The sequence below is a fragment of the Oryctolagus cuniculus genome, chromosome 1, assembly GCF_051225735.1.
Source record: "Oryctolagus cuniculus isolate XC-2025 breed Fujian yellow rabbit chromosome 1, ASM5122573v1, whole genome shotgun sequence".
NCBI lineage: Eukaryota > Metazoa > Chordata > Mammalia > Lagomorpha > Leporidae > Oryctolagus > Oryctolagus cuniculus.
In genome coordinates this window covers 85,030,781-85,057,793 of record NC_142867.1, presented here as the reverse complement: position 1 = coordinate 85,057,793, position 27,013 = coordinate 85,030,781, and the positions used below count along the sequence as shown (strand labels likewise).

Sequence of the window (27,013 nt, the reverse complement as noted above, 5' to 3'; positions counted from 1 at the left end):
CCTCCACTTTTAGATTCCAATACCATATTCTTTCCTACTTCTCTGGCCATTTTTTTCTTATGCCTTTGCTGTTTGCCCTTCTCTAGCTGTCTTCTAAGAGCTAGAATCCTTCAGATCGTTTCATAAACTGTCTTCTCACTGAAGCATGTCCCATAAAAAATTTTTCATGGCTACAGCTTCAAGCATTACATAGTCTGACTTCCCAATTTACCTTTCTTGATCAGCTACACAATTAACTAATTCAGTAAATACTAAGCATCTTTTATATACAAAGTACTAGGCTCTGGGGAAAGAACAATGAACAAGACACTCCTAGGTCACGGAAGGGGATGGGGAAGTATAGGTGTTAAGACAGTAAGAAAGTAAATATACTGCCCATCACATGCTGATAAGAGCTATGGATGAAAAACAGTGTAGAAAAGAGAATAAAGAGGGTAGCAGTGAGGCTGCAGACAGGGGCGCTGATTGTCATTTCAGAGTAGTCAGAAAAGGCCTAAGAAAGATACTTGAAATATCCAAGAAAAGAAAATTCTAAGCAAAAAGATGAGCAATTACAAAGAGCACAGGAGTCATATGTTTGCTCTGAATGAAGAGCAATAAAGCTGATTATCCACGGGTCAGTGGTTAGTGAGGGAAATGTGAGACAGGTGAATATGTGTGCTCAGATCATACAAAGTCAGGTAACACTGTGAACACTTTTTTATTGATAAACAGGAGGATAAATAGGAGGGCTCCACCCAGAGGAATGAATGAGCTGACATATGTTTTAAATAGGACCCCTCTGTGGATACACTTTAAGAGTACAATAGCTGAAGATAGCAGACCACCATGAGACTCAACTAGAAAACAAATGCAACTTAAATTAAGAGGGTAGGTGGTGAAAAATGGCTGGGCCTTGGATAATTTTGAGTGTAGGACCAACTAGATTTGCTGCTAGTTTTGATGGAATAATCCAGAATGATCATAAACTTTCTGGCTGGCACAAGGGAATTAGAATACTGCCAGTTATGAAAACGTGGAGAAGCTGTTAAGAAAAGCAGGTATTGGGTGGGAGAAGAGATCAAAAGTTCAGTTTTGGACAATATGTTACTAAATACACAAGAAGTGAAATAGATAGCTGAATAAATGAATGGAGTTCCAAGACCAAGCCTAGAAAGACCTCCTTGGGAGACATCAGTAAATGCACAATAATGTAAAATTATGGCATTAGATGAACTAGGGGCAGAATTCTGATACAAAGCTCTACGGAATGAGTTCTGAAGGCAATGGTTAGTGGTTGTGCAAACGCTGATAAACAGCAAAGGAAATCATGAAGAGGAACAGATAAGGTAGGAAAACAAATTTGAGAAGGTGCTGTCAAGAGGTCAAGAGGCCATGTGAAGGAAATACTTCAAGAAAGCTTCTTGTCATACTTAGGATAACATCTAGAATCCAAACACAGACAATAATTACTTCTATCAAAATATTTCCATACAAATCCGACCACATTTTCAAGAGAATTCCAAAGATAAAATTCTAAGAAAAAAATATCAAAACACACCAAGAAGGAGTTAAATCTTCACAATTCTCATTTGTGTATAAATCAAGGAGATGCAAGCGCTATGATCTTTGTAACTTCTGGAAATATACTTAGCAATAGAGAACTGCTTAATTCTGGTTCACCAGTTATACTGGAATTTTTATATATGGCAATAATTCTACAGTGAAAGCAGTCCAGAAGAAAATTCACTGAGGTTTTTAAAATTTGTTTGTTGCCTTTCAGTAGCAAGATGATGTTTTCTTCCTTTTGACCTCCACTCTTTGATTTTTCAGGTATGGGTACGTTTTTGAATAATTTACAGTGAGTTTAGGTGCTACAATCCGAGATGACTGGGGACAGCTACCTTGTTCCTGCCCAGTTCCTGATTCAGAAGTCGACGCTTTACTCTTCATTTCATTGACAGTTGTGATCATTTCACTTTCATCCTCAGACAAGGACTTAATTGTCCAGAGAGATTTTTGGCTTCGGATCTTATTTAATAATTTTTTAAAAAGAATTTTTGAAGAGACCTGTTTGGTCTTCATTGTCAAGGGAACTAAAAGAAAAAAAAAGGAAAAAAACTCATTCAGCACCCTTTCTAAACCAGGTAAGTTGTTTTATCTTTATTCCCAGTTATTGTTATAACCACTAGTTAAAACAAAAGCATTTTCCTCAATATTCACAACTGTACAATTTATAATCTAACACTATGTTATTTGATCACAATAATTTTATAACCAGGAATAATTTTTCAAGAATTTTTAAAATTTAAAATTCAACTATTTTTTGAAGCTTAAAAATGTAAATATTTACAATTAAACTTAAATACAGAAATATATTTATTATGTCTGCAAATGAAAACACTTCATATTTCCTAACTGATTTCTGGATAAAATCAGAATCTGTGTGCTGTAAAGTTCTACAGTCTTTGCTCGAGAATGATCCCAAAATGGCTCTAGAGTTCTTTGCCAACAGAGGAAAACACTGTTATAACCTTAAAAGCAAATCATCTTCTCCCAAATTATTCCTACTACTATCAATTTCTCCTATTTCCATAAAGAGAGCCCTCTAGTTTAAAACAAGTCAAAGGACAGTGATGAGAGTGGAACAATGCCAAAACTTAGGACAATGCTAACAATGTTTGAAGGGAACAAAATTAATGCAAGTATACTGTTTATTTAGAAATATCTAGAGGTTCAAAATTGAAAGACTGAGGGTCAGCCATTGTGGAGCAAGGCTGCACCATCTGCAACACCAGCCAGCATCCACACCGGCTCCAGTTTGAGGCCTGGATGCTCCACTACTAATCCAGCTCCCTACTAATGTACCTGGGAAAGCAGCAAAGATGGCCCAAATCCTCGTGCCCCTGCACCCACATGGAAGACTTAGATGGAATTCCAGGTTCCTGGTTTTAGCATGGCCCAGCCCTGGCTGCTGAGGCCACTTGGGAAATAAACCAGCAGATGGAAGATTTCTTTCTCTGTTTCGCCCTCTAACTCTGCCTTCCAAATACGTAAATAAATTTTAAACAAAAAATTGGCAGACTGTAGTTCTGTCTGAGCCACATTCTAACAGACCCAATAATTTCACAGATGTATATGTAACAACATCCAAATCAGTATATGGAACATTGACAGCATCTAGAAAGCTCCTTCACACCTCTTTCTTGTCAACATACTCCTAAAGATAATAATTAATGCTAAAGTCAGGACCACAGATTTTTGCTCATTTTTTCATTTTTGTTTAATTTCATGTAAACATGGAATCACAGTTAGGTATTCTTTTCTGCCAGCTGCTGCTTCTTTTTTTTTTTTTCTCTGTGTCTGTGACCAAATTTATCCCTGAGCCCGAGTGCGGGGCAGGGCCCATGAGTCACAATGTTTCTGTGGCAGCCTTCTGGGCCAGCCCCTGCCATGGGCAGGCAGGTGCCGAATTTGACACGGCTGCATCTGAGAGCTTTTTTCAATCATTGTGAGTCCCAGTCATTTTAATAAATTAATTAATTATAAATATTTAAAAATGACGATTTAATAAATAATAGGATATCTAGCTATTTTTGAAAAACTCAAAGACCTGGAAACACCATGCCAGCAATGCTAAATGGGATCATCAAGAACTAAAAAGTTAAGTGCTTCAGACAGAGCGACTTTCAATCCAACAAACTAGAGATCTGAAAGATATTCCCAATGAAAGTAAATAAAAAGGCTGGATTTTAAGGACACCACTGATCTAGCAAGAAAACAAGATTCTGCAGAAATCAGATCTGAAGTTTAAGTGGGACCTTGAAGGAAGGCAAGTGAACCTTGAAACCATATTCCTTCAAGTTTACACCACAGCTAAAATACAGTAACCTTTACTTCAGTTTGGATAACAATCAGGGCATAGGTGAAAAGGATAAAGGTCAGACTGCACACCTGAAGGGTCTAAGGGGAGACCCAACACAAAGTTGCAATGGTAAAGGGCTACATCCAAGGCAAGATGATAAGAAAGCCTACACATTTTTTTTCTTTAAAGATTATTTATTTGAAAGGCAGTTACAAACAGAGAGAAAGATAGAAAAGTCTTCCATCTGCTGGTTCACTCCCCAAATGGCCATGATGACTGGAGCTGGGCTGATCCTAAGTCAGGAGCCAGGAGCTTCTTCCAGGTCTCCCACATGGGTGCAGGGGCTCAAGCCCTTGAGTCATCTCCCACTGATTTCCTACACCATTAGCAGGGCGCTGGACTGGAAGTGGAGCAGCCAGAACATGAACTGGTGCCCACATGGGACGCTGCTCTGCAGGTGGTGGCTTTACCAGCTATACCACAGCGCCGGGCCTCAGCTTATAAGGTTGTTTTTTTTTTTTTAAAGATGTATTTATTTATTTGAAAGTCAGAGTTAGACAGAGAGAGGAGAGGCAGAGAGAGAGAGAAATCTTCAATCCGCTTGTTCACTCCCCAGTTGGCTACAACGGCCCGAGCTGTGCCGATCTGAAGCCAGGAGCCAAGAGCTTCCTTGAGTTCTCCCACACGGGTGCAGGGGCCCAAGGACTTGGGCCATCCTCTACTGGTTTCTCGGGCCATAGCAGAAAGCTGGATGGGAAGTGAAGCAGCCAGGTCTCGAACTGGTGCTCATATGGGATGCCAGCACTGCAGGCAGCAGCTTTACCCACTACATCACAGCGCTGGCCTCCCTACATGGTTTTTAACTAAGGCAATACCTTAGGAAATATGGTAGGAAAAGAGGTGAATTCAATTATCAAGACTTGGTCTTCAAGGAGATGTAAAAGAGAAGTATCTGGCTTGGGGAACCCCTGATGATAGTACCTTTCACTAAGATACAGAAGACAAGAATAAAGACTTCCATAAGCAAGAGACGATGATGAATCTATTAGCAGACACTGAGTTTTAAGTGCGTGTGCAAAAGCCAAGAGAAAAAGTTCAAAGTGTTGGAAATACAAAGTTTATGACACTGAAGCTTGTGCTACTTATCACTATTCATGAAGTACGCAGTGGCAACTGAACACAATAGAATCTCCAATGATTTGATCAATGTCTAAAAAAGTACTGACCTCCCTAAACCAGAACTGAGCATTTAATTTACTTAAAAAACTTTCAGAATATATGTACATAAGAATAAAATATCTTCTTCCTGGGTATATGAAGAGGATTTTTTTTTTTTTTTTTTTTTTTTTTTTATTTTTGACAGGCAGAGTGGACAGTGAGATAGAGAGACAGAGAGAGAAAGGTCTTCCTTTTGCCGTTGGTTCACCCTCCAATGGCCGCCGCTGCAGCCGGCGCACCGCGCTGATCCGATGGCAGGAGCCAGGAGCCAGGTGCTTTTCCTGGTCTCCCATGGGGTGCAGGGCCCAAGCACCTGGGCCATCCTCCACTGCACTCCCTGGCCATAGCAGAGAGCTGGCCTGGAAGAGGGGCAACCGGGACAGAATCCGGCGCCCTGACCGGGACTAGAACCCGGTGTGCCGGCGCCGCAAGGTGGAGGATTAGCCTATTGAGCCACGGCGCCGGCCTATGAAGAGGATTTTTAATGACGGAAAGATGAAACCATTATTTCTTCCTGTTACTGCTCCCATTAGTTTATACTTAAACTAGACCAGATTTTCCTAACTTTTGCTAATATTAGCATTTTTTAAAATTATTTATTAATTCATTCATTCATTTACAGGAGGAAGAAACATGTAAGCTGCCCTATCCACTGGTCAACTCCCAAAAATGCCTAGGCAAGGGGTGGATCAGGTTGAAATTGGGAATCAGGAACTCAATTCAGGTCTCCACACTGGAGACAGGAATCCAAGTACTTAAGCCATCACTTGCTGCCTGCCAGGGTCTGCACTGACAGCAATCTGGGGTCAGAAATGGAGCTAGGAATTGAACCCAAGTATTCCAACATGCGATACTTCTTAACCACTAGGCTGAATGCCTGCCAATCTAGATTAGTATTGTTTTCTATAAAGTATTGTAATAATCAGATCAAACGGAGTTTTTACCTTCTGGTTCACTAGATATTATTTTAGCTTCTGTCATTTGAAGGTTCTCAGTTTCACCTAAGCCTTCCTGCTCCACTGAAAGGTCCAGTTCTTCATCTTGAATCTGATCAGTAACAGTAGGCAAAGGCTCTGGTTCAAGGTGCAAAATCAGGTTTCCTTTCACCTCTTTATAAAGAAATATAGAGACATGTCTCCATTCCAACATGGTTGAAAAGAATTTGATCATAAAATGTTAATGGTCATCATTGTTCTAAATCTATAACCTGAGGTCCTCTTTTAAATGGAGAACTCATTTCAAAACAAAAACTGCTTTATCACGACAAATATATTTCCCCACCAATGTATTTAAAAGCACTGTCAAAAGTCAACTGAAAGCATCTTACTCCTGTCAGCATTGTACATATCTTCAAAGGCAAATTCCAGCTCTCTCTGCCAGTCTTCTTTCATTTCACTGCGTTTGTATGGAAGTTCAACTAGTTGTGGTGGCATCTGTGCTACTGTCTGTCTCCTACGAGCCAGGTCCTCTTGTTGTAGCTGTTTGAGCTCTTTCATTAGTTTCTCTTGATTCTTCAAGATAAAGAGAATCAACAACAGCTGAGTCATGAACTGTGCATAGAAACATGAACAGTGAGGGAAATAATGAGGAACACGGCCCCCTCACCTTCTCTACAGATTGTTCTGCCACAAAAAGCTATTATTTATCCATTCAACAAATACTTGCTGAATCCAAGATAGCATGTTAAATGTTAGAAACAATCTAGCCTAGTAGTGAGACTAACAAACAAGTAGTATTAGGTTAATAACTACTCTGTGAAGGTGGTACTAGTTAGATCAAAGCTTCAAAAGTACCTGCTGGTTAGTTTTCCTTTCCAAGGAAAGTCAAAAAGCTACTTTTTATGATGCCATATTTCGCTCCTGAGAAATGCTCTGTTCCAATTCTCTATACAGCTGTCTCAGGGAGACACCAAGACCAGGAGTGACTGTTGCTTAGTAGAAGATTCTTACTACTTCACTCTTATGAAAATCTACAACTAGAGGATCTGCAGGAACCTCTTTAACCTTAAAGAGTGAGGCTCATATGAAAGTTTAAGCACAACTTTTAGTGAGGTTATATATCTAAATTTTGGTGGTAGGGGAAAAGGAGGAGAGATAAGATCTCTCATCCTTTGAGATGAGGCTTCAGCCAGATAAAGTGGGTGAAGGAGGAGTGGGTGAAGAAGGAGAAAGAACAACTGCAGAACAAAGGTGTGGAGCTGAAGACATGGGGTATTCAGAGACTATCACACTGTTCTTTATAGCTAGGGCACGGAGGGCAAGAGCGATTAAGGGAAAAAAGAAAAAGTTGGAGAGGCAGGTAGGGCCAAGACAAGTTAGAATATTCACTAGCAGGAGGTAAGGTTCAAGGCCACAATAGGATCTGCAGCAAAAGGGTTCAGTGAGGGAAAAGGAAACTCTATTACAGTAAGACAGCATGGTTTTTGATGACCATTCGTACAGAGAATATAATGTTTAAAGAATTAGCACTAATCCAACAATGGGATGCCAAGGTCACAAACGGAGGCTTAACTTGTTATGCCACAAGGCCAGCCCTGAGGGCATATTCCTAAGGGCTTTAATACACTCATTTAATCCTCATGAAACAGATGATGAAACAGTTTGGAGAGGTTAATGTGCTGAGATCAAACAACTAAGCAGTGAAGAAGTGAGGAAAGTTCAAGCACACTGACTGTGGAGCCTACTTTCTAAACACTCTCACTTGTGGAATAATGTGTTCAACTGCTTTTCATGTGTTTTTTTTTTTTTTTTTTCCATTTTGCAGGTATAAGCTTTAGATGAAGAGAATTACTAATAATAATTCTGATACTGTTATTTTAATTATAATTTACTCCCAGTTTTCAAAAGCCAAAAACTGAAGGGAGAAGGTATAATTTAGTTCAAACTTCAAGCTTTCTTAAGACAAGGATTTAATTCCCAGAGAAATACTTAAAGATTTGTTCCTAAGGTGGATGTTTAAAATATCCAAATGCAGTAGTCAAATTCAGAAAAAAACAGACTTTTAATGAGAAAAATCCTTTTTATGTTATGTTTGAAGAATTAACACCAACCGAACAATAAGCATGACAGAATTGATAAAACTACATAAAAAGTGAGTCGCTTTTTCAAAGCTCCTTGATAGCAAGAATATGCTTTTACTTTCAAATAGATATTCTGCAAAGTCAGTAAGTGATTTGCTAAATAATGAACTGGATTCTCAATTTATACAGTACAACTGCAATTCAAATAATTAGAAAAATGATTAATTTCTTCTCAGACTATTTTTGGACTAGTAAAACTTTAAACATTTAATAAATCCATTAGTAAAAGTTTTCATTTGTTTACCAATTTTTTCCTAAAAGATTTATTTATTCATTTGAAAAGCAGAATCACAGAGAGGATAGACAGAGATCTTCCATCCACTGGTTCGCTCCCCAAATGGCTGCAACAGCCAGGACTGGGCTAGGCCAAGGCTAGAAGCCAGGTGCTTCCTCCAGGTCTCCTACATGGGTACAGGGGCTCAAGGACTTGGACCATCCTCCACTGCCCTCCCAGGCATACCAGCAGGGAGCTAGATAGGAAGTAGAGCAGCTGGGACACAAACTCATGCCCACACAGGATGCCGGTCCTGCAGGCCATGGCTTTAACCCACTGAGCCACAATGCTGGCCCCTACTCATTTTATTTTAAAGGCAAAGAAAGAGAGAGAGAGAAAGACCCAGAGATAAACAGAGATCTTTCATCTTCTGGTTCACATTCCTAACGCCTGAAACAGCCAGGGCTCAGTCAGGCTAAAGTCAGGAGTCTGAAACTCTATCCAGGTCTCCTAGCTCTGTGGCAGGAACCCAATCACTTGAGCTATCAACTTCTGCCTCCTGGGGATGTGCATTAGCAGGAAGCTGGACTGGAAGTAGAGTAGCATGAACATGAATGAGGCACTCCAATATAGGATGTCAGTGACCATAGCAGCAACTTAAGCTGCTGAACCAAATGCCTGCCAGCAAAAGTTCTAGAACAGTGATATACTGAGAGAAAAACTAAACCTAACCTGAACTTGAATTAAGAGGACAAAGGAGCCGGTGCCGTGGCTCAATAGGCTAATCCTCCGCCTGCAGCACCAGCACACCGGGTTCTAGTCCCGGTTGGGGCGCCGGATTCTGTCCCGGTTGCTCCTCTTCCAGTCCAGCTCTCTGCTGTGGCCTGGGAGTGCAGTGGAGGATAGCCCAGGTCCTTGGGCCCTGCACCCGCATGGGAGACCAGGAGAAGCACTTGGCTCCTGATCAGCGCGGTACGCCGGCCGCAGCAGCCATTGAGGGGTGAACCAACATAAAAGGAAGACCTTTCTCTGTCTCTCTCTCTCTCTCACTAATTCTGCCTGTCAAACAAAAAAAGAGGACAAAGGAAGTTGGAAATTTGAAATCATATGAATTAGAGACTATGTTAACCCCTACTCTGAGCTTATCCACTAATCGATTCTGCAGTGCTATCAGTAAGTCAGGCAATAGTGGTCAATAGGTATAACTTAAGTCTTACTTGAGCCAAGTGGATCTTTTGCATAGCTTGGAAACCTCGTACATGTGCCTTTTCATACTGTTCCATTTTCTCTTGTGCTGCCTGTTTTTGTAGTTCGTCCAATCTTTTAGCTTCTTCCTCAGCAGCCAAATGAGCATCTGGCTAGCAGTCAATCAAAAACATTTTAGACAATTTTTTTTCAAAAGTGTGAAACAAAGAAATAGCTTTTTAAAAAAAACTTAAAAATCATGTTTTCTATTTTCAAAATTAAATGGTAAGAAGAGTCATATATTTAAATGCCAACAATTGATCAATATCTGTCTATAAAATGGATCTAATTGTTAGTATAAAGTTTTACAACCTATTCCTTCAAATTAGATAAGGCTATCATCAAAACACATTCTTCAATTGCTTTTTTTAAGTAAAGAAATTCCATTAACATGAGGTTGAAAGGTGAGCATCCTCAAAGATGGTAGTTAAAATACATATACATATAACATCATTAAGGAAACACTGAAATTTGTCTTTGGTTTTTAGTCAACATTTGTTGCCTGGATTTAGCCTCAGCATGGCCAAAATACCAACTTTAATATAATTTCTGGTTTCCTAGATTTTGTGCATAGCCAATGATTATGCCATTGTATAATCAGTCATTATATCTCATTAATTTAGCATAATAACACAAAAAAGAAGGGCCATACAACCCAGGTATATACTTATATTATGTGAACATTCACTTTCAAATATATACTTTCTAAATGTAACCAGGAGTAGAAATTTTGATACATCTTACTTGTTGAAATTCTGCTAGTTGCAATAATAAAGATCATGAAAGCTATTAATTTTACATGGCTAAACAAGTTTATTAAAATAACATATCCCCTTTGAGCTAATAAATATTTATGCAAATCTAAATAGTATTACTCAGAACAAAAAAAAAGTTAAATTAAAATTATAATCTATGGAACAAAATAACCTTTAAGAGCAATATTTCTTTCCATTTAAGCAATAAGGTTTTTGAGAAAAAACTGTTTAATCATTCTTCATATCTCTTAATTATGAATTAAATACAGAATGCCAATTTTGGTAAACTAAAATTTTCAGGGTAGGAAAAACTTCAAAATAGTACATAACAAAATAGCATGATAAACATTTATCTTTATTCATGATGAATTCATTGCTAATTAATACATAATAAGCACAGGAAACATATGAAGACATAGAGAAAAATTAGGGACCCTAATGTTCTTACTTAAACTTCAAAATAACATTTAAAAATGATTTAGAAAGAATCCCCTGTAGATTTGTATGAATTGAAATTTTAAACAAAAGCTGGGTGAAATATAAGGTTCCATTTGCTGTAGCTGAAGATAAAATATATGCAAAATTCACAAAAACTGTGAATCCTAGTCACAAAGAAGTTTTTAGAAAAACATACTGAAAAACTTTTCGAAATTATTTATAATCTGCAGTACAGAGAATGGTGATATTATTAAATACAAGGGCAATGGGAAAAGTTAATGAAAAGAAAAATTAGAAGGTAAGTTTGTTTTGTTGCAAAAAATGTGAAATCTACGAACATGAATGGTCTTCAAAAAGTTCATGGAAAATGCAATTCATCAAAAATTATACACGGACTTCAATTTTTTTTTGTAACAAAATAAACATCTTTTAATTTTATTTCCCATGAATTTTGGAAGTACCCTCATAGACTTCTGCACCTTGTAGATCAGATATCTGGACAGAAAGCAAAGTATGATAGCACAGTACATTGATTAGGACTTTAACTGATTCTGCTTCACTTCTTCTAAACACATTTATGCATCTCACAGCAAATCATAATGGGTCAGGTTGGAGAAACATTTATAGATCAAAATACACTTTTCTGAAGTGCTATACAACTGTTATAAGGGAACAGACATGACATAGGACTTTCAAGCATGCTTTAATTGACTGTATGCATGGAGAGGGGACAAAGCAAACAAAACACAGAGAATTACTGACTCTAAGTAGCACTACAGCAGATCACTTTCATCATTTTTCTTCAGCCAAAGACAAATTTTATGACATATAAGAGATTTGGAACTACTTTATCAAAACATTAAATAAGATCTTCTGTATATAAAGATAATTAAAAATGAATCTTAATGAAGAATGGGATGGAAGAAGGAGTAGGAGGTGGGAGGGCGGGTATAGCTGTACCTATGAAATATATATTAAATAAAAGCTTTCTAAAAAAAAAATTGAACAAAAGTATCATCACGTCTTACATGTTAAAAAGGTTAACTGAGCAAATGAAAGTGGTTCATCTGCAAAAACAGGCTGAAGAAAAATACTCAAACACACATGCCAAAAGAAAAGTATTTTTTTCTATGATACCTGCTCTAATTTATCACTTTAGTCCAGGCAAGACACTAAATTATTGTGCATATGAATTACTGTGCATATGATAAAAGCTGAGTATAAAAATTCAGATAATTTTGTTATCTTGAAAGCTAAGCCTACTGCTTGTCACATTTTTTCCTCCGAAGATTTATTCTGTTTATTTGAAAGGCGGAGTTACAGAAAGGGAGAGGAGGAATCTGCTGTTTCATTTCTCAAATGGCTGCAATGGCAGGACTGGGGCCAGGACAAGCCAGAAGCCCACGTGGGTGGCAGGGACCCAAGCACTCAGACCACCCTTCACTGCCTTCCCATGTACATCTGTAGGGAGGTGTACTAGAATCAGAGCATCCAGGACTTGGACTGCAGCCCATATGGAACGCTGGCATCACAGGCAGTGGCTTAACCCACTGTACCACAACAGTGGCCCCACAAGTCACATTTCAAAGCCAAGGTTTAAAGATAGTTTTGCCCATGTGCTGGAATGAAGCAGTAAATAAAATACTATAATTAATATTATGTGTAATCATAAATCTATCTCTGAAAGTATTTAAAAAGAATCTCCAACCAGTACACAAAATTTGTCTGTGGGTCTGCTTTTATTAAACTGCTTTATAATGACTGATCTAATCTTCAAGTCCAGAAACTGAAGAGAAAGGTCTTCTGGTTACTATCAAGAAGGAAAATGTAATGACTTAACACCATTAGAAGTAACCTATGGATGCAGGCAAAAAAAAAAAAAAAAAATTCTTCATCAATCTTAGTTGAAAATGCATTATTTTATAAGTTTTAAAAATCTGCTATTTTAAAAATATCTATTTAAATTGCCAGCTACTTATTTAACTCACACTAAACCATCATATATGTGACATGAAAATTCAAAGTACATTTAAGACTTTTGATCACTGTTAGGACTAGGATGGTTAATAGAATTGTTCAAATTTTGAGATCTGGGAACACCATACATAGATGTAACTTAATTCAGTGAACACAGAAATGACAAAGTGACAGCACAAACAAACAATAAGTCAATCACCTGTTTTGTGTCCTTCTCTCTACTCACAAAAGTGGACATATGATGGTAGGTGGAACTACTGGGCTTTACTGCAGATGTTCTTTTTACATCAATGCTCTGGAAAATGGAATATAAAAAGTAAGTTAAAGGCATTAATTTTCATTTAAAATTAGATCCAATGCAAAAACGTAGTTTGATATTTTAATCAGTGCTGTTTGAATATGGTTTGTATGCTCTGAAATTCATGTTGAAATTTAATCCTGTGAAATAATGAGAAGTGCTGCCAGGTGGGACCTTCAGGAGCTGATTAATTCATTCATGCAACTAATACTGGGTTAATGAGTTATGTGGAAAGAGGGTCTGCTGTAAACACCAGCTTGGCTTAGTCTCTTGGGAGCACTCCCTGTCCTCACCACTTGAGGCCCTTCACTGTCTCCAGGACCCTGCTATCAAGACCACCAGCAGGTACAGCAACCTCTATGTGGATCAGAACCATGAGCTAATACAAACCTCTTTCTTTATAACTTGCTCCATCTGAGGTACTGTGTTATCAGCAACAGAAAACAAACTCAATTAGTTATCATTCACGATAAGCTAAATCTGTTCAGAAGGAAATGAATCTTTTTTTCCAGAGTAGAATTTTCTTTTTTTTCTTGAAGGGCAGAGCTACAGAGAGAGACCTTCTCTGGTTCACTCCCCAAATGGCTGCAACATTGGGGGCTGGGCCAGACCAAAGCCAGGAGCCAGTTACTTTTTCCAGGTCTCCCATGTGGCTGCAGGGGCCCAAGTATTTGGAGCCATCATCTGCTACTTTTCCAAAGCACATTAGCAGGGAACTGAATCAGAAGTGGAGCAGCTGGGATTCAAACCGGCACTCATATGGGTTACAAGCATTGCAGGCAGTGTCCTAACCTGTTACACCACAACACTGGCCCTTAGAGTTGAATTATTTTAAATTGTAATAAAAGCACCAAATTCACTAGTACTTCAGACACCTTCCTGATACCTTTTAATCTGACTACCATTTTTATTCACCTCAATTTCTAAGTTATTTAAAAAGACGTTTTCACTAAAGATTTATTTATTTATTTGAAAGGCAGATTTGCAGAGAAGCTTTAGAAAGAGAGAGGGAGAGCGGTCTTCCATCTGCTGGTTCACTCCACAAATGGCCACAACGGCAGGAGATGGGCCAATCTGGAGCCAGGAGCCTGGAGCTTCTTCCAGGTCTCCCACACGGGTGCAGGGGCCAAGCACTTGGGCCATCTTCCACTGCTTTCCCAGGACTCAATCCAGGTTTGGGTGACATGGACCCAAATATTTGAGCCATTACCTAATACTCCCAGGGTGTATATTAGCTAGAATTGGAAGCAGAGTCAAGACTCAAACCCCAGCATCCCAAGTGGAATATTAACCTCTGAATCAAATGTCCACTCCTGATACAAGTTCTTTATATGGCATTTCCCCAGGCCCCAAATACCCCCGGCAACCTAGCCTTTCCCAAATCAAAATCCTTTTCTCTATTCTACATTATCTACTCACAATCAACCCAACACTGCTCTTTAGAGACATCACTCTTTTTAAAGCACTTTTATAGGTTTCAGTAATGGACCTCTTTCTACAGAAACAACAACAACAAAAAATGGTTTTTAATCAAATAACAATAAAATCACCCAGACACTAGTTAATTAGTGCCACTTCTTCACTGAAAAGAACCAAGGTTGAGCCTGCGGCATATACTGGGCTGAACAACAAAACCGTGCTCAAGGAATAATGTGGATAATGCCAGCTTGAAGAGCCTCCTATGGACACAATGTCGGATATTATGAACAGCAGAAAGAAGAAAAATAATAGTGACTATAACAGACTATGGAATATTGAATAAATAAAAACCCACAAGTCCATAGTGATATTCACAAAAGAAAAACTCATTTGCTTTCATTGGAATTATTACATCAATCCTTTAGTCTGAAAATAAGTAAAGGAGGAAAAAACAAAGAATATACTATCTTTATTTTAAAATTTATTTATTTATTTAAGAGGCATAGTTACAGACAAAGAGAGGAAGACAGAGAAAGGTTTTCTACTTGCTGGTTCACTTCCCAAATGGCCATAATGGCCAGAGCTGGGCCTATTCAAAGCCAGGAGCCAGGAGCCAGGAGCCTCCTCTGGGTCTCCCATGCAGGTGTAGTGGCCCAAGCACTTCGGCCATCCTCCTCTGCTTTCCCAGGCCATCAGCAGGGAGCTGGACTAGAAATGGAGCAGCTGGGATTCGAACTGGTGCTCATATGGGATGCCAGCACAGCAGGCAGATGCTTAACCTACCATGCCATAGTACCGGCTCCAATATACTATCTTCCTAAAAAGAGCTAAGGTTCTTGCCTACTGACATGAGAAAATCCACTTCCTTTTTTAAAACAGAAATAAGCCAATGAATAAATACAGGAAGTGCCAAGATAAAACTGCACAAATTACTTGGTAATTCAAAAGGGAAAAAATATATCTTTTTGATGGAGATCTGTGGTAGTAACCAAATGATCAAACTTGGACCTGCCATTATGTGCTTCCTGATGTGATACAATAAACTGTAGAATATCAGTGAGGTAGTACTCTTTCCTCAATGTAACCAAGCTCTTAAACCTAACTACAGTTTAATGGGAAAGCAGTACATAGTCCCAAGTGCAAACAATGAGACAAAAACTGGAACACAGTCTCTAAGATGACTTTAGGGACAACAGAAAATTTTGATTATGAACTAGACATTAAGTGCTATGAAAAAAGAACTTTCTTAACATAATAAAGGTACTGTGGTGTCCTTAAGATGACATCCCTGGGGGCCAGTGCTATGGCGTAATGGGTAAAGCTTCTGCCTGCAGTGCCAACATCCCTTATGTGCGCTGATTCAAGTTCCGGCTGCTCCACTTCCAATTCAGCCCTACTATAGACTGAGAAAGCAGTAGAAGATGGCCCAAGAGTTTGGGCCCCTGCACCCAGGTGGGAAACCCAGAAGAAGCTCCTGGCTCTTGGCTTCAGACTGGTGCAACTCCAGCCATTGTGCCCATTACGGGAGTGAACCAGTAGATGGAAGCCCACTCTCTAGTCTCTCCCTCTCTGTAACTCCATCTCTCAAATAAATAAATAAATCTTAAAAAAAAAAGATAGGCTGGCGTCGCGGCTCAATAGGCTAATCCTCCGCCTGTGGCACTGGCACACCGGGTTCTAGTCTCGGTTGGGGCGCCGGATTTTGTCCCGGTTGCTCCTCTTCCAGGCCAGCTCTCTGCTGTGGCCTGGGAGTGCAGTGGAGGATGGTCCAAGTGGTTGGGCCCTGCACCTGCATGGGAGACCAGGAAAAGCACCTGGCTCCTGCCTTCGGATCAGCGCGGTACGCTGGCTGTAGCGGCCATTTGGGGGGTGAACCAACAGAAAAGGAAGACCTTTCTCTCTGTCTCTCTCTCACTGCCCACTCTGCCTGTCAAAAAAAAAAAAAAAAAAAATCATGTCCTTATTCTTCTAAAAAGCACCTCCATAATTTATAGTAACTGTATATATGAATAAACACAAACAGGAATTCATTGTACTCTTATCTTCTTTATACTTTGAAAATTTTCCTAAGAAGTTCAAGGGAAAAAAGTACAACCAGGTATTTATATATATGTTGTATTTGTCAAAGCACTTAAAGTTTTATTTGCTTATTGCGACTTTTTTTTCTTTTTTTGCCACAGCGAACTAAGAATAACAACAAAGGTAATCAAAAGGCATCATGGATAAAACACTGCCAACCTTTTCATACACAGAGAGTGACTGAAATATGACACTTCCATCTGACTCTTGTAGGATCAAATGTTATAAGGCAGATGGCTCAGCATAAAAGCAGGAAGGCTGACAAAATGAAAGACCTGAGAGGAAAATATCTGGAACTTACTGCCAATTGCACATAAGTAAACTATACTTGTATATGCAACTAAGTGAGATATCCCTCTCTTTTTGGATTTTATTTTTACTTCTACTTCACTTTTCCAATAAAATTACTGTGTAACTTTAATAATCATCCAAATAGCCATTTCAATAACCAGAACAAGCTAATGTGAACAAAAGAACTAGTACTTTAAGACTGATTTTTCTTTATTTGAAAGGCAGAGTTAGAGACAGAGGGAGAATGAGAGAGAGATCTTCCATCTGCTGCTTCACTCCCCAAATGGCCACCAACAGCTGGGGCTGGACCAGGCAAAAGCAAGAGCCTAAAGTTCATGTGGGTCTCCCATGTGGGTACAGGGGCTCAAGCATTTGGGCCATCTTGCACTGCTTTCCTAGGCCACATTAGCAGGGAGCTGAATAAAAGTAGAGTAGCTTGGACTTGAACTAGCATCCACATGCGATGCCAGCATTGCAGGCGACAGTTTTACCCTCTATGCCACAACATAGGCCCCAAGAACACTATTTATTTAGCGAAAGAGAGGCACTCCCATCCACTGGTTCACTCCCCAGATGCCCTGAACATGAAGGGCTGAAGTTAGGAGTTAAGAATCCAACCTATATATTCCACGTAAGTGGCAGGAGCCTTATTTAAAGCCATCATTTCTGCCTCCCCAGAGTCTGCATCAACAGGAAGCTGGAATCAGGAGCTGCAGACTTGGCCTGGGCATTGTGGCACACAGGGTTAAGCTGCCACCTGGGACACTCACAATCAGTATCAGATTGCCTGGTTCAAATCCTGGGTATCCCCTTTCTGATCCAGATTCCTGCTAACACACTCGGGAATGGAGCAGATGATGGCTGAAGTACTTGAATCCTTGTCACACACATGGGGGACAAGGATGGAATTCCTGGCTCCTGGCACTGGCCTGGTCCAGCCCAGCTGTTATGGGCATTTGGAGTGAAGCAGTGGATGGAATATCTTTCTATCTCTCTCTCTCTATTACTCTTCCTTTCAAACAAATATAAATATAAATATTAAATGTCTTAAAAAAAAAAGCTGGAGCCAGTAGTTGAACCCAGGTGCTCCAATGTAGGATGCCTGGCATCCTAACCAGGATCTCAACCAGGAGATCAAACATCTGCCCAAAAAGGGCATTTTTTTAAAAAGCAGAATTTAAAAAAAAAAAAAAAAAACCATAACTTTCAAACAACAACAACAAAAACTTTTGACAGCATTGGGGAAAACCGAATACTGGGTATTAGATAATATTGGGAGCAACATTACTATCATAGTAAAAAAAGAAATTCTTAAGCATCAGGGATACATACATAATAAAGTAATTATGGGTGAAATGATATCTAGGATCACTTTTAAATACTTTAAATATACTCACACATTGCTGTACAATTAAAGGCCTACACAAATTATAATTATCTTGACCTTCACTGAATTCAATGGTATTTGAATGATATAATCTAGTTCCTACCAAAAATTTACCTCAAAAAGAGTTGGAGGAGGAGGTGGCAGACTTGCAATTTTGGTAGATCTCACTTTTTCCATAAGGAGGGCTTCCTTTCGAGCTTGTATATGCCTTAGAAAATAACATGTCATCAATTAATCCCTCAGGTAACATCATATAACTTTTAGGTAAGAAATATATGTCATACGATCTCAACAAATCTCCCAGTCTGATCCTATAGGCTCAATATGTCATCTAACGAACAGACTACATACAGTGGACATGAAAAAAAAAGTTTACCTACTTAAAGAGACATATTAATGACATAAAGCTCCACAATGCGAATCAATCCACAAATATCTAATGCTCTTTAGTTAAGAGTTTAGAGCAAAAAAACTAGAAATTTTGATAAACATGGGCTAGTCAAATGACTTCTGACAAATTAAAAGGTTTTTAATCTTTCCAACATGCAAAAATATTCACTAATGACTTCTACTAAGCCTGCCACTTCTTTCAATGTTAACCATAATTTTTATTTTTACATCAGATTTTGTTTGACACATATGCTGAACTAAACATGCTTTTTCCAAAAACTAAGTAACTGCTTCCAAACTTGAAATATTCAAATCACAACAAGAGAAAGTTTATCCATTACCATGTTCACTTCAGCAAACTACTATACCACTGCATTAACTTTAACAAATGCAACAGGTATATTGAATGATTTTTACTTAATATTTGCTTATAAATCATCCTATGTGGCCTCCACTTCCAGCCATGTCAGTTTTAGATGAGAATATAGTAAAAATGGTCACTTTACCAGGTTTTTTCTTTTGTTAATATTTCTTTTTGATTTTTCTGTAGTTTTAGGGCCTCTTTATGCCTCATTTGTGCTCTTCTTTTCCTTTCTGCTGCCCGTCGTGCCACAGCATCCAAGTCAGGTTCCTAAAAATACATTACTTAAAATGTCATGTTTCAGAAGATACACAGAACTACATCTTATTTGATACCAGCAGTGGCTTTTTCATTTTGTCATCCTCTTCCTACATAACACAGAAGTATTTCCCAAAGCATGGTAATGGTATCAATGTCACATGGAGGGTTATGGAGAAACACAAATATTTTAACTTAGTAATGTCGTAATTTAAGATTATTATAAACTGTGTGGGACAAGGTTAAATTAAGTAATAAAAGGGTCCTTTGTAGGGACAAACATTTGGCTCAGAGTTTAAGATGCTACTTCGGACACCTGCATCCTGGGTTCAAGTTCTGGCTTGGTTCCTGATTCTAGCTTCCTGCTAACGAGCACCTTGGGGGCAGCAGGTGGTAACTCAAGTATTTGGATCCAAGTCACCATGTGGGAGATGCAACTTGAGTTCTGAGCTCCTGCCTTTGGCCTAGCCCAGCCCCAGAAACTATTGTGGACTTTTGGGGAATGAACCAGGAGATCTCTGCATGTTTCTCTCTTTTCTCCTTTCAAATAAATTTAAAAAATTAATAAACAAATGAGCCCATGTAAATTAAAAACTAGTCATGGCAAAAATCAGGAAGGTGGTATTCCAATAACTAAGGTTTGGGAGACACTACACAAAAGTACAAAGTTAATGGCGGCAGTCCCAGAGTCATAAAGCTATAAAAATATGATGTCAGAACCCAAGGTTATTACTGAAAACAGACTAAACCCAGGGACCAAAAAGAGATTGCCACAGACCTTAAAGATACTTTTTTATTTTTTAATTTACTTATTTATTTGAAAGTCAGAGTTACACAGACAGAAGGTTCATTCCCCAGCTGGCCACAACAGCCAGAGTCGCACTGTTCCAAAGCCAGGAGCCAGGAGCTTCCTCCGGTCCCCAAGGACTTGGGGCCCAAGGACTTGGGCCATTCTCTGCTTTCCCAGGCCATAGCAAAGAGCTGAATCAGAAGTGGAGTAGCCGGGGTCTCAAACTGGTGCCCATATGGTATACTGGCACTGAAGATGGCAGTTTTACCTGCTACACCACAGTGCCAGCCCCTTAAAGATACTTTGTTTTCTTCACTAGTTATCAAGGACTCCCCTTTGGAAACAGCTTTTATTATGTGACTTACTCTGGGACTGCAAACTAGTATTTTCAAACCATAATTTACAATAAATATATCAAAATACATTCAGAGAAGTCATAAATACTGAGTAAGTTCTACTTGGACTTTTCATCAAAAAGCACTGTGGCACAGGTTAATCCTCTGCCTACAGCGCTGACATCCCATATGGATGCCGGTTCTAGTCCCAGCTGTTCCTCTTCCGATCCTGCTCTGCTATGGCCTGGGAAAGCAGTGGAAGATGGTCCAAGTGCTTGGGCCCCTGAACCCCCGTGAGAGACCTGGAAGAAGCTCCTGGCTCCTAGCTCTGAATCGGTGCAGTTCCAGCCGTTGCAGCCATTTGGGAAGTGAACCAGCGATGGAAGACCTCTGTCTACGCCTCTCCCTCTCACTGTAACTCTACCTCTCAAATAAATAAATAATCTCTAAAAAAAGAAAAGAATTTTATTACTTTTGAATGAAACCCAAATACATGTACATTCAACTATACATGTGTAGAATATGAGAAATCATAACGAAATAGGAAATCTGAATTCACTCCCCTCAACCTGTTCAAAATGCTTAAGATGAATTTCTGTGTCAAAAGATTATTAGCTTATTTACAAAGACAGATAAGTACTATAAGAAAATAGTGCTAATTTATACATCACAGGAAGTCAGAATTTATTTGACATGATTTTTACTAAGAAATGAACCTACTATTATTCCTGTTATATTAAATTGATTAGAAAAGGCTCAAGCTGTGCAAAAGAAGTTCTATACATGAAACCATTTTTATTAAAGAACCATTCAACAACCATGTTTAACTAATATTACTGCCATAATCAGGTAGCCAAATAAGTTCTCACTCACATTTTCTTTGGCCTGTCGATGTCCCTCTCCCATAGTTCTTAAACTTGCCAAATACAGTTTTTCCAAGTTCTGTATTTTCTGAGTTTGTGAGTCCTCCCATTCTGCCCTTAGCTCCTCCGCTAAACGAGTAAATTGCTGATTTCGTCTCTGTTTTATGTCTTCTCGTATCTGTAAGGCGATATCTCTTTCTTGTTCTCGAACCTAAGAATGAATAAACAGATTACACGAAGGGAAGCTTAAACTTGTTTGAGAAACTATTTGGAAACAAAATTTTGAGTTTAGGGCTATCAATCCTTTTGAATATTCATCTTGTATTAGGTAAGTACTATGTGCTATGTAAAGTAATAAATCCATCTGATGTAGCAAAATCAACATCTTAAGACTACTTTTAAAATCTTCTGATGCTTTTGTTTTCCACCCCAAGGCCCCAATGGGACTGCCATTACCACTCTAATAACCTATAAAAGGCTAACATGGTAAACACAATTCAATAAAATTCACAGCCCAGAGGACAACAGAACCAGATGAGAACTCTGTAATTGCACCTAAAATATGTGCCACCAAAAGTAAAGACTTAACAATAATCTACAACTTCCTAATTTGTTTCAGCAAACAAACCTACTGAAGTCTTCTTCAAAATCATGCTAAGATGCCTGGTTTTTGTTTTGTTTGTGTTTTTTTTTTTTTTTTTGGACAGGCAGAGTTAGACAGTGAGAGAGAGAGAGAGAGAGAGAGATGGAGAAAGGTCTTCCTTCCGTTGTTTCACCCCCCAAATGCCCACTACAGCCGGCGCGTTGCGCCAATCCGTAGCCAGAAGCCAGGTGTTTCTTCCTGGTCTCCCATGCAGGTACAGGGCCCAAGCACTTGGGCCATCCTCCACTGCCTTCCCGGGCCACAGCAGAGAGCTGGACTGGAAGAGGAACAACCAGGACAGAATCCGGCGCCCCGACCAGGACTAGAACCCGGGGTGCCGGTGCCACAGATGGAGGATTAGCCAAGGGAGCCGCAGCGCTGGCCTAGATGCCTGTTGTAATACTCATCAATTATAGATCATTTAAAAATGAATATTTAAATAACTATTTTCCAATATTTGAGTCAAATACTAATTCTCCAACTCTTCTCTAATCTACTTACTACCTCAGCCCACTTATTAAATATTCCAAAAGTAATCAATACAAAAGAGGCAGGGCTCTTGTACATTCAGAAAAGGCTTTTAAATGCAACATTTTAGAATATTTTAATGTAAAAAATAATAATAATTTGGGGGAGGCAAAAAATTTAAAATGTTAATCCAAAATAAACCATACCTGTAGCAATCTTAGTTTTCGTCGTCTTTCATAATCTTCCTTCAAGATGAGGGCTTCCTCATTAGGACTCAATCTCAGCTTGGCAGCATTTGCTACCTTTCTTTTCATTTCTGTGTATTTTAAATATAAATAATCTGAATTTTAAAAAAAAAAGCAAAATTATCTATAAATCCAGTACTTAGAATAGTACTTTTCAGATGGGTGGGAAAAAGGAAATACAAAATAGATCAGAATTATTTGGAAAAGTTCTTCCCTATCTATAGCAGGTTACTGTTTTCCTACAGTATCTCAGACCTGACTTATTCCTGATAGCATTTCCAGAGTTTACCTAGCACATATTAAAAACAACAACAAAAAAACCCACATACAAACAAAAACACATGGTTTCAAAAAAGTGTGTTAGCATAGCATAAATGCTTTCACAACAACCGTTTAACACTTTAGAGTTCAATAACTTGTTCATAACCAGCAAGTATGCTATACAGTCAGGGGCTCCCAGTCCCTAGTTTTACTCCCAGTGTGCTTTATCTAACTTGATCAAGTATCACTGGTATCTCATGGAATCGCTAAATCAATCCCGTGTGCTACACTCTACAGTAGATGGTCCTTTAGTAATTATGATGGCATGATTTTTAAACAAATGACCATCTTGAACATTCCTTTCAAATAACTGCTTGAAGGTACCAAGGGTTTAAAGTCCCAGATCTATTCTACTGCTACTATTTACACTCAGTTCTTCTCACTCTCCTCCCTCAATTATGACATGCCCCCCTTTTGGAGGTGGGAGGGTGAAGGGGTGAGTAGAAATGGAAAAAAATGTAAGACTCTACAGTTTCTACAACTTGAAAACCATCCAAGTAATTCCATTGTCAGTTTTTCCTCATTACTGCCACTTCCAAAATTTATGCACTTAACATACATACATATACATACAAGCGTAATTTTATCAGGGACAAGTCAACATTTCTCAGCCACCTCACAATGACCAGGTAAACTGTGTTACTGGATACTTACATCTTTCTGAAGCTAGCTGAAGCCTCACTCCTTCCATGAAGCTGTCCTTTAAGTCATTTCTGCTCCACTCACTCACCCACTACTGATTTGCCTATCTGTACATTCATATGAGTACTGATTTTACACTATCTTGGCATTGCTTCCTCCAGTTTTTCACAAATTACCGTTTGTCCTTTCTAGCTAGATTCCTAAGGATAGCAGCTATATAGTTTTTAAATTTTAATAGTCAAATTAATGTAGTAAGTAACAAATACCAGGCAGTATTTCACATATTAAGGATGGATATGTTTTCAACTAGGTATAAACAGAATAAGCGCTATGAAGTTGTTACTTAACAAGGACTAACTTTTTCCTGTGAATTATCCAGCAGAATGGGAATAGGTAGTCTCCATTCTATGCCCACAGCCCAAGAATCTTGAAAGTAAGGAATTTCAACAAGCATGTTGATTGAATGACTTATTCACTGAGTTCATTTGCATCAAGTGCTACACAGGTATAAGCAGTCATTCAGGTATCTTCCAAGAGGACTCTGAGGTCAAAATGGAATAACCTTTTTTTATTGCTTAGTTAAAAATCTTGACATTTAAAGATCTTTTCCAATGCATTCTGCTCATTTAGTAATGGTAAATAAAGTGCTGCATATTCTTCTCATTTTATACATGAAGAAACAAAGGCCTCTTGGGTTAAAGGACTTGCCCTAAATGACAATATCCAGAGAAAAGGGCAAGAGAAGAACCAGGTTCCCTTATTCAAAATGCTTCCCAAATTTCCAACATGCTAAAACACGTGGGCTTAGAAAAATTTTATTTAAGCTGCTGTTTTTTGTGAGAACTGAAAAAAGAGAAAAGAACCGAAGGGGCGGGGGGAGCATGATTAAATTTAGTCCTCAAAATATGTCTATCAATTTATCCAAAGGTCTTTTAAAATGCATTCATATTCATATTACACTAATTCCTGATGTATCTGATAGGTATAATATTACTGAATGAAGTTTAAGAGCAAGAGAGACTAATCCATCATGAAAGAGGTTAAGTAGCCTCTCTGGAGGTTATGGATGAGGAAGGGGGCACAGCAAAGCTTGCTGAGGGCAGATAATATTCTATATTTTTTGTCTATATGATAGTTATTACAAAGTTGTATACATACGTAAAAATTCCTCAAATGGTACATTTAGGTTGGTATGTTTTATTCTAAGTTATACGCCAATATAAAAGAAAAAAGCACAATTTTTCTGATTCTTTTGAATACCCACCATCTCATTTGCTAGAGGCATATATATGTATACACACACACTACTTTTATTTTCTAAGATATTTCCTCTTACCATATAATTTTTTTTTTGAATGTTTAACTTATTTAGAAACTTCAGACTTAGAAATCCTACACAGCTTTCCCCGGCTTCTCCAAATGTAAACATCTTATGTAACCACAGTACAGGGATCAAACCAGGAAATGAACATTGGCACAAAATTCAACTAAATCTACAGACCTTATTCAAATTTCACATCAGTTGGGCCACTAATGTCTATTTTGTGGCCTGGGTCCCCATCCAAGGACAATACACTGAAACTTGGCTCTCCAAGAAGTAGATGCCAAGGTGGAGTTAAACCCACAGTTTATTAAGGCCTGCGAAGGGAGATAGGAAGGCAGTTGGTAAAAGGTGGAGGTTCAGGTTTCAGTGCAAACCTGACGCTGGGAGGGAAGAGTGGGCGGATGCCTCTTAAGGCACAAAATCTAAGAAAGGTTCAGCAAGTCCTTCGGTGGGTTTCTCCAGCACAGGCCCACCTTGTATTCCCACCACTCAGTCACAGCCTCCAAGAGAAGATCTGTGAATTACACTCTGCTGGCTGCCACACTTGTGGTGTCTCTTCTAATCCAGGCGGGTTCCTCGGTTTGTCTTTCTTTTCAAGACCCTGACATTTCTGAAAAGGCCGCTGGTTTTGTTCCACATCCCTCAGTTTGGATTTGTCCAAATTGTTTTTTTTGTGATTAGACTTGGGGTTCACATTGAGAGCAAGCACACAACAGAAGCGATGACATACGCTTCTCAGTGACAATGGGATGGAGCTTGGGACCACCTGGTCAAGATGGTGTCTAACCAGGTTTCTCCACTGTAGTTACTATTGTCTCTTATAAGCCATACATTTCTGACAGAGAGACAGTAGAGACTACATAAACATTAGGTTTCTCATATTTTGCCTACCAAGTGCAATATCCTTTGAAGGCTGTCAACCAATTACAGTGGTGTTTATCAAGTATCATTTTCTACTTCCATTATTCCTTCTACACTTAACAACTGCAATCTTACCTAGGGAAATCCTCCCTCCTGCCCTATTTATTTATTCCTACTAGTACAGATTCCTAAATTGTACATTTTTACTATCCAAAATAGGGACGATAGTACTTACCTTGTAAGACAGTATTGGTCTTGCCGATTAAATGGTAAAGGCACGTGACGATCACAAAACTAATACTAAACTCAAAAGTTTGGGGTTCAAAATCCGACAATGTCATTTATTAGCAGGAAGACACCAGTCAAGTCACTCAGTTTCTCTGTGTTTCTCAGTTTTACACTGTGTAAATGACGGAATAACACTGACCCCAGCACCTGTCCTGATGATCATGCAACTGAAAAGTGACACTGCCACCTATTCGGTAAGTTTTACAGACTTCAAACGTTTTAAATCCGAGTTTGTGACAGAATTCAATACCTGAGGCATTAAAAGTGACAGACACCAAAATAGAGGGCACTCTTTGCATGAAAAGATGCCAGCCAATGCTCTTAAGTGGCTACCAGGTTGCAGGCCACGGCCGCGGGTGCCCGGGGGAAACACCTGCAGCTGCCGCAGCAATAGCATCGGAGGCCCTTCCCGACCGTCCCCAGCTTGGAAGCTCAGGGACCGAGAAGGCTGCAGGGGAAGCCCCCTCGACCCGAGGGCGGCAGGGCGCGCAAGATGTCCCGGGGCAGCCTCAGGCTCTCGCATGGAGATGGAGGGGGTGGGCCAGACACTGCTGCCGGGAGCCCCTAACAGCCGCCAGCGCCCCGCAGCCTGGTCCGCGGCCTGCGGGGCCCTGAGAACCGCGGGCCGATCAGCGTTCGCGACGCGGCGCCCCGGGAGACGCAATGCCTCAGGACCACCAGCCCAGCAACTCCGCCTCAGGGGGTTGTGCACGCCCAGGGTGGCCAGGAAGACCGTGCACCCGTCACTCACCTGACGGCACGCAGCGCAGAGTCCGGAGCTCTAGCAGCCAAGCCGGCCCCAGCGGCCCCCACGGATCAGCTTCCCACCAGCCGTTTGTGCGCCTGCGGGGAAGCCATCGCAGAGCTCTCGTCACTTCCGTCATTCAAACCGCCCGCCAATGGCGGGACTAAACCGCGGGAAGCTGCCTGGCCCCGCCTCCCCCGGAGGCCGCCGGGAAGGCCGAGCGGCGCTTGAGCCC

At 39.6% G+C, this 27,013-nt stretch overlaps 1 protein-coding gene and 1 non-coding gene across 33 annotated transcripts in view; both read right to left on the bottom strand.

The window, feature by feature from the left end:
* The window catches only part of CEP295 (centrosomal protein 295), a 58,122-nt gene extending 31,115 nt beyond the window's left edge, over positions 1–27,007 (bottom strand). For 3 of the 32 annotated variants that reach the window (XR_016233615.1, XM_070076763.2, XM_089332519.1), the window contains exons 1-8: positions 26,785–26,934; positions 22,559–22,668; positions 21,252–21,452; positions 19,141–19,265; positions 18,359–18,452; positions 12,970–13,065; positions 9,573–9,713; positions 1,884–2,075 (exon numbers count right to left, since the gene is read on the bottom strand). Coding sequence is in view for 30 of the 32 variants with exons in the window: in XM_070076763.2 (XP_069932864.2) it covers positions 1,884–2,064 (181 nt within the window). In the remaining 2 variants the exon portion in view is untranslated. Of the gene's footprint in view, positions 1–1,883; positions 2,076–6,006; positions 6,172–6,389; positions 6,613–9,572; positions 9,714–12,969; positions 13,066–18,358; positions 18,453–19,140; positions 19,266–21,251; positions 21,453–22,558; positions 22,693–25,061; positions 25,199–26,784 lie in introns of all 32 variants that reach the window. The other 29 variants (XM_070076753.2, XM_089332471.1, XM_051850075.3 and 26 more) reach the window with 27 other exon arrangements.
* Positions 3,337–3,467, bottom strand: LOC127485182 (small nucleolar RNA SNORA5). The gene has a single exon (XR_007912349.1). It is a non-coding gene; the product is annotated as a small nucleolar RNA SNORA5 (small nucleolar RNA).
* Positions 27,008–27,013: the final 6 nt, after the last annotated feature.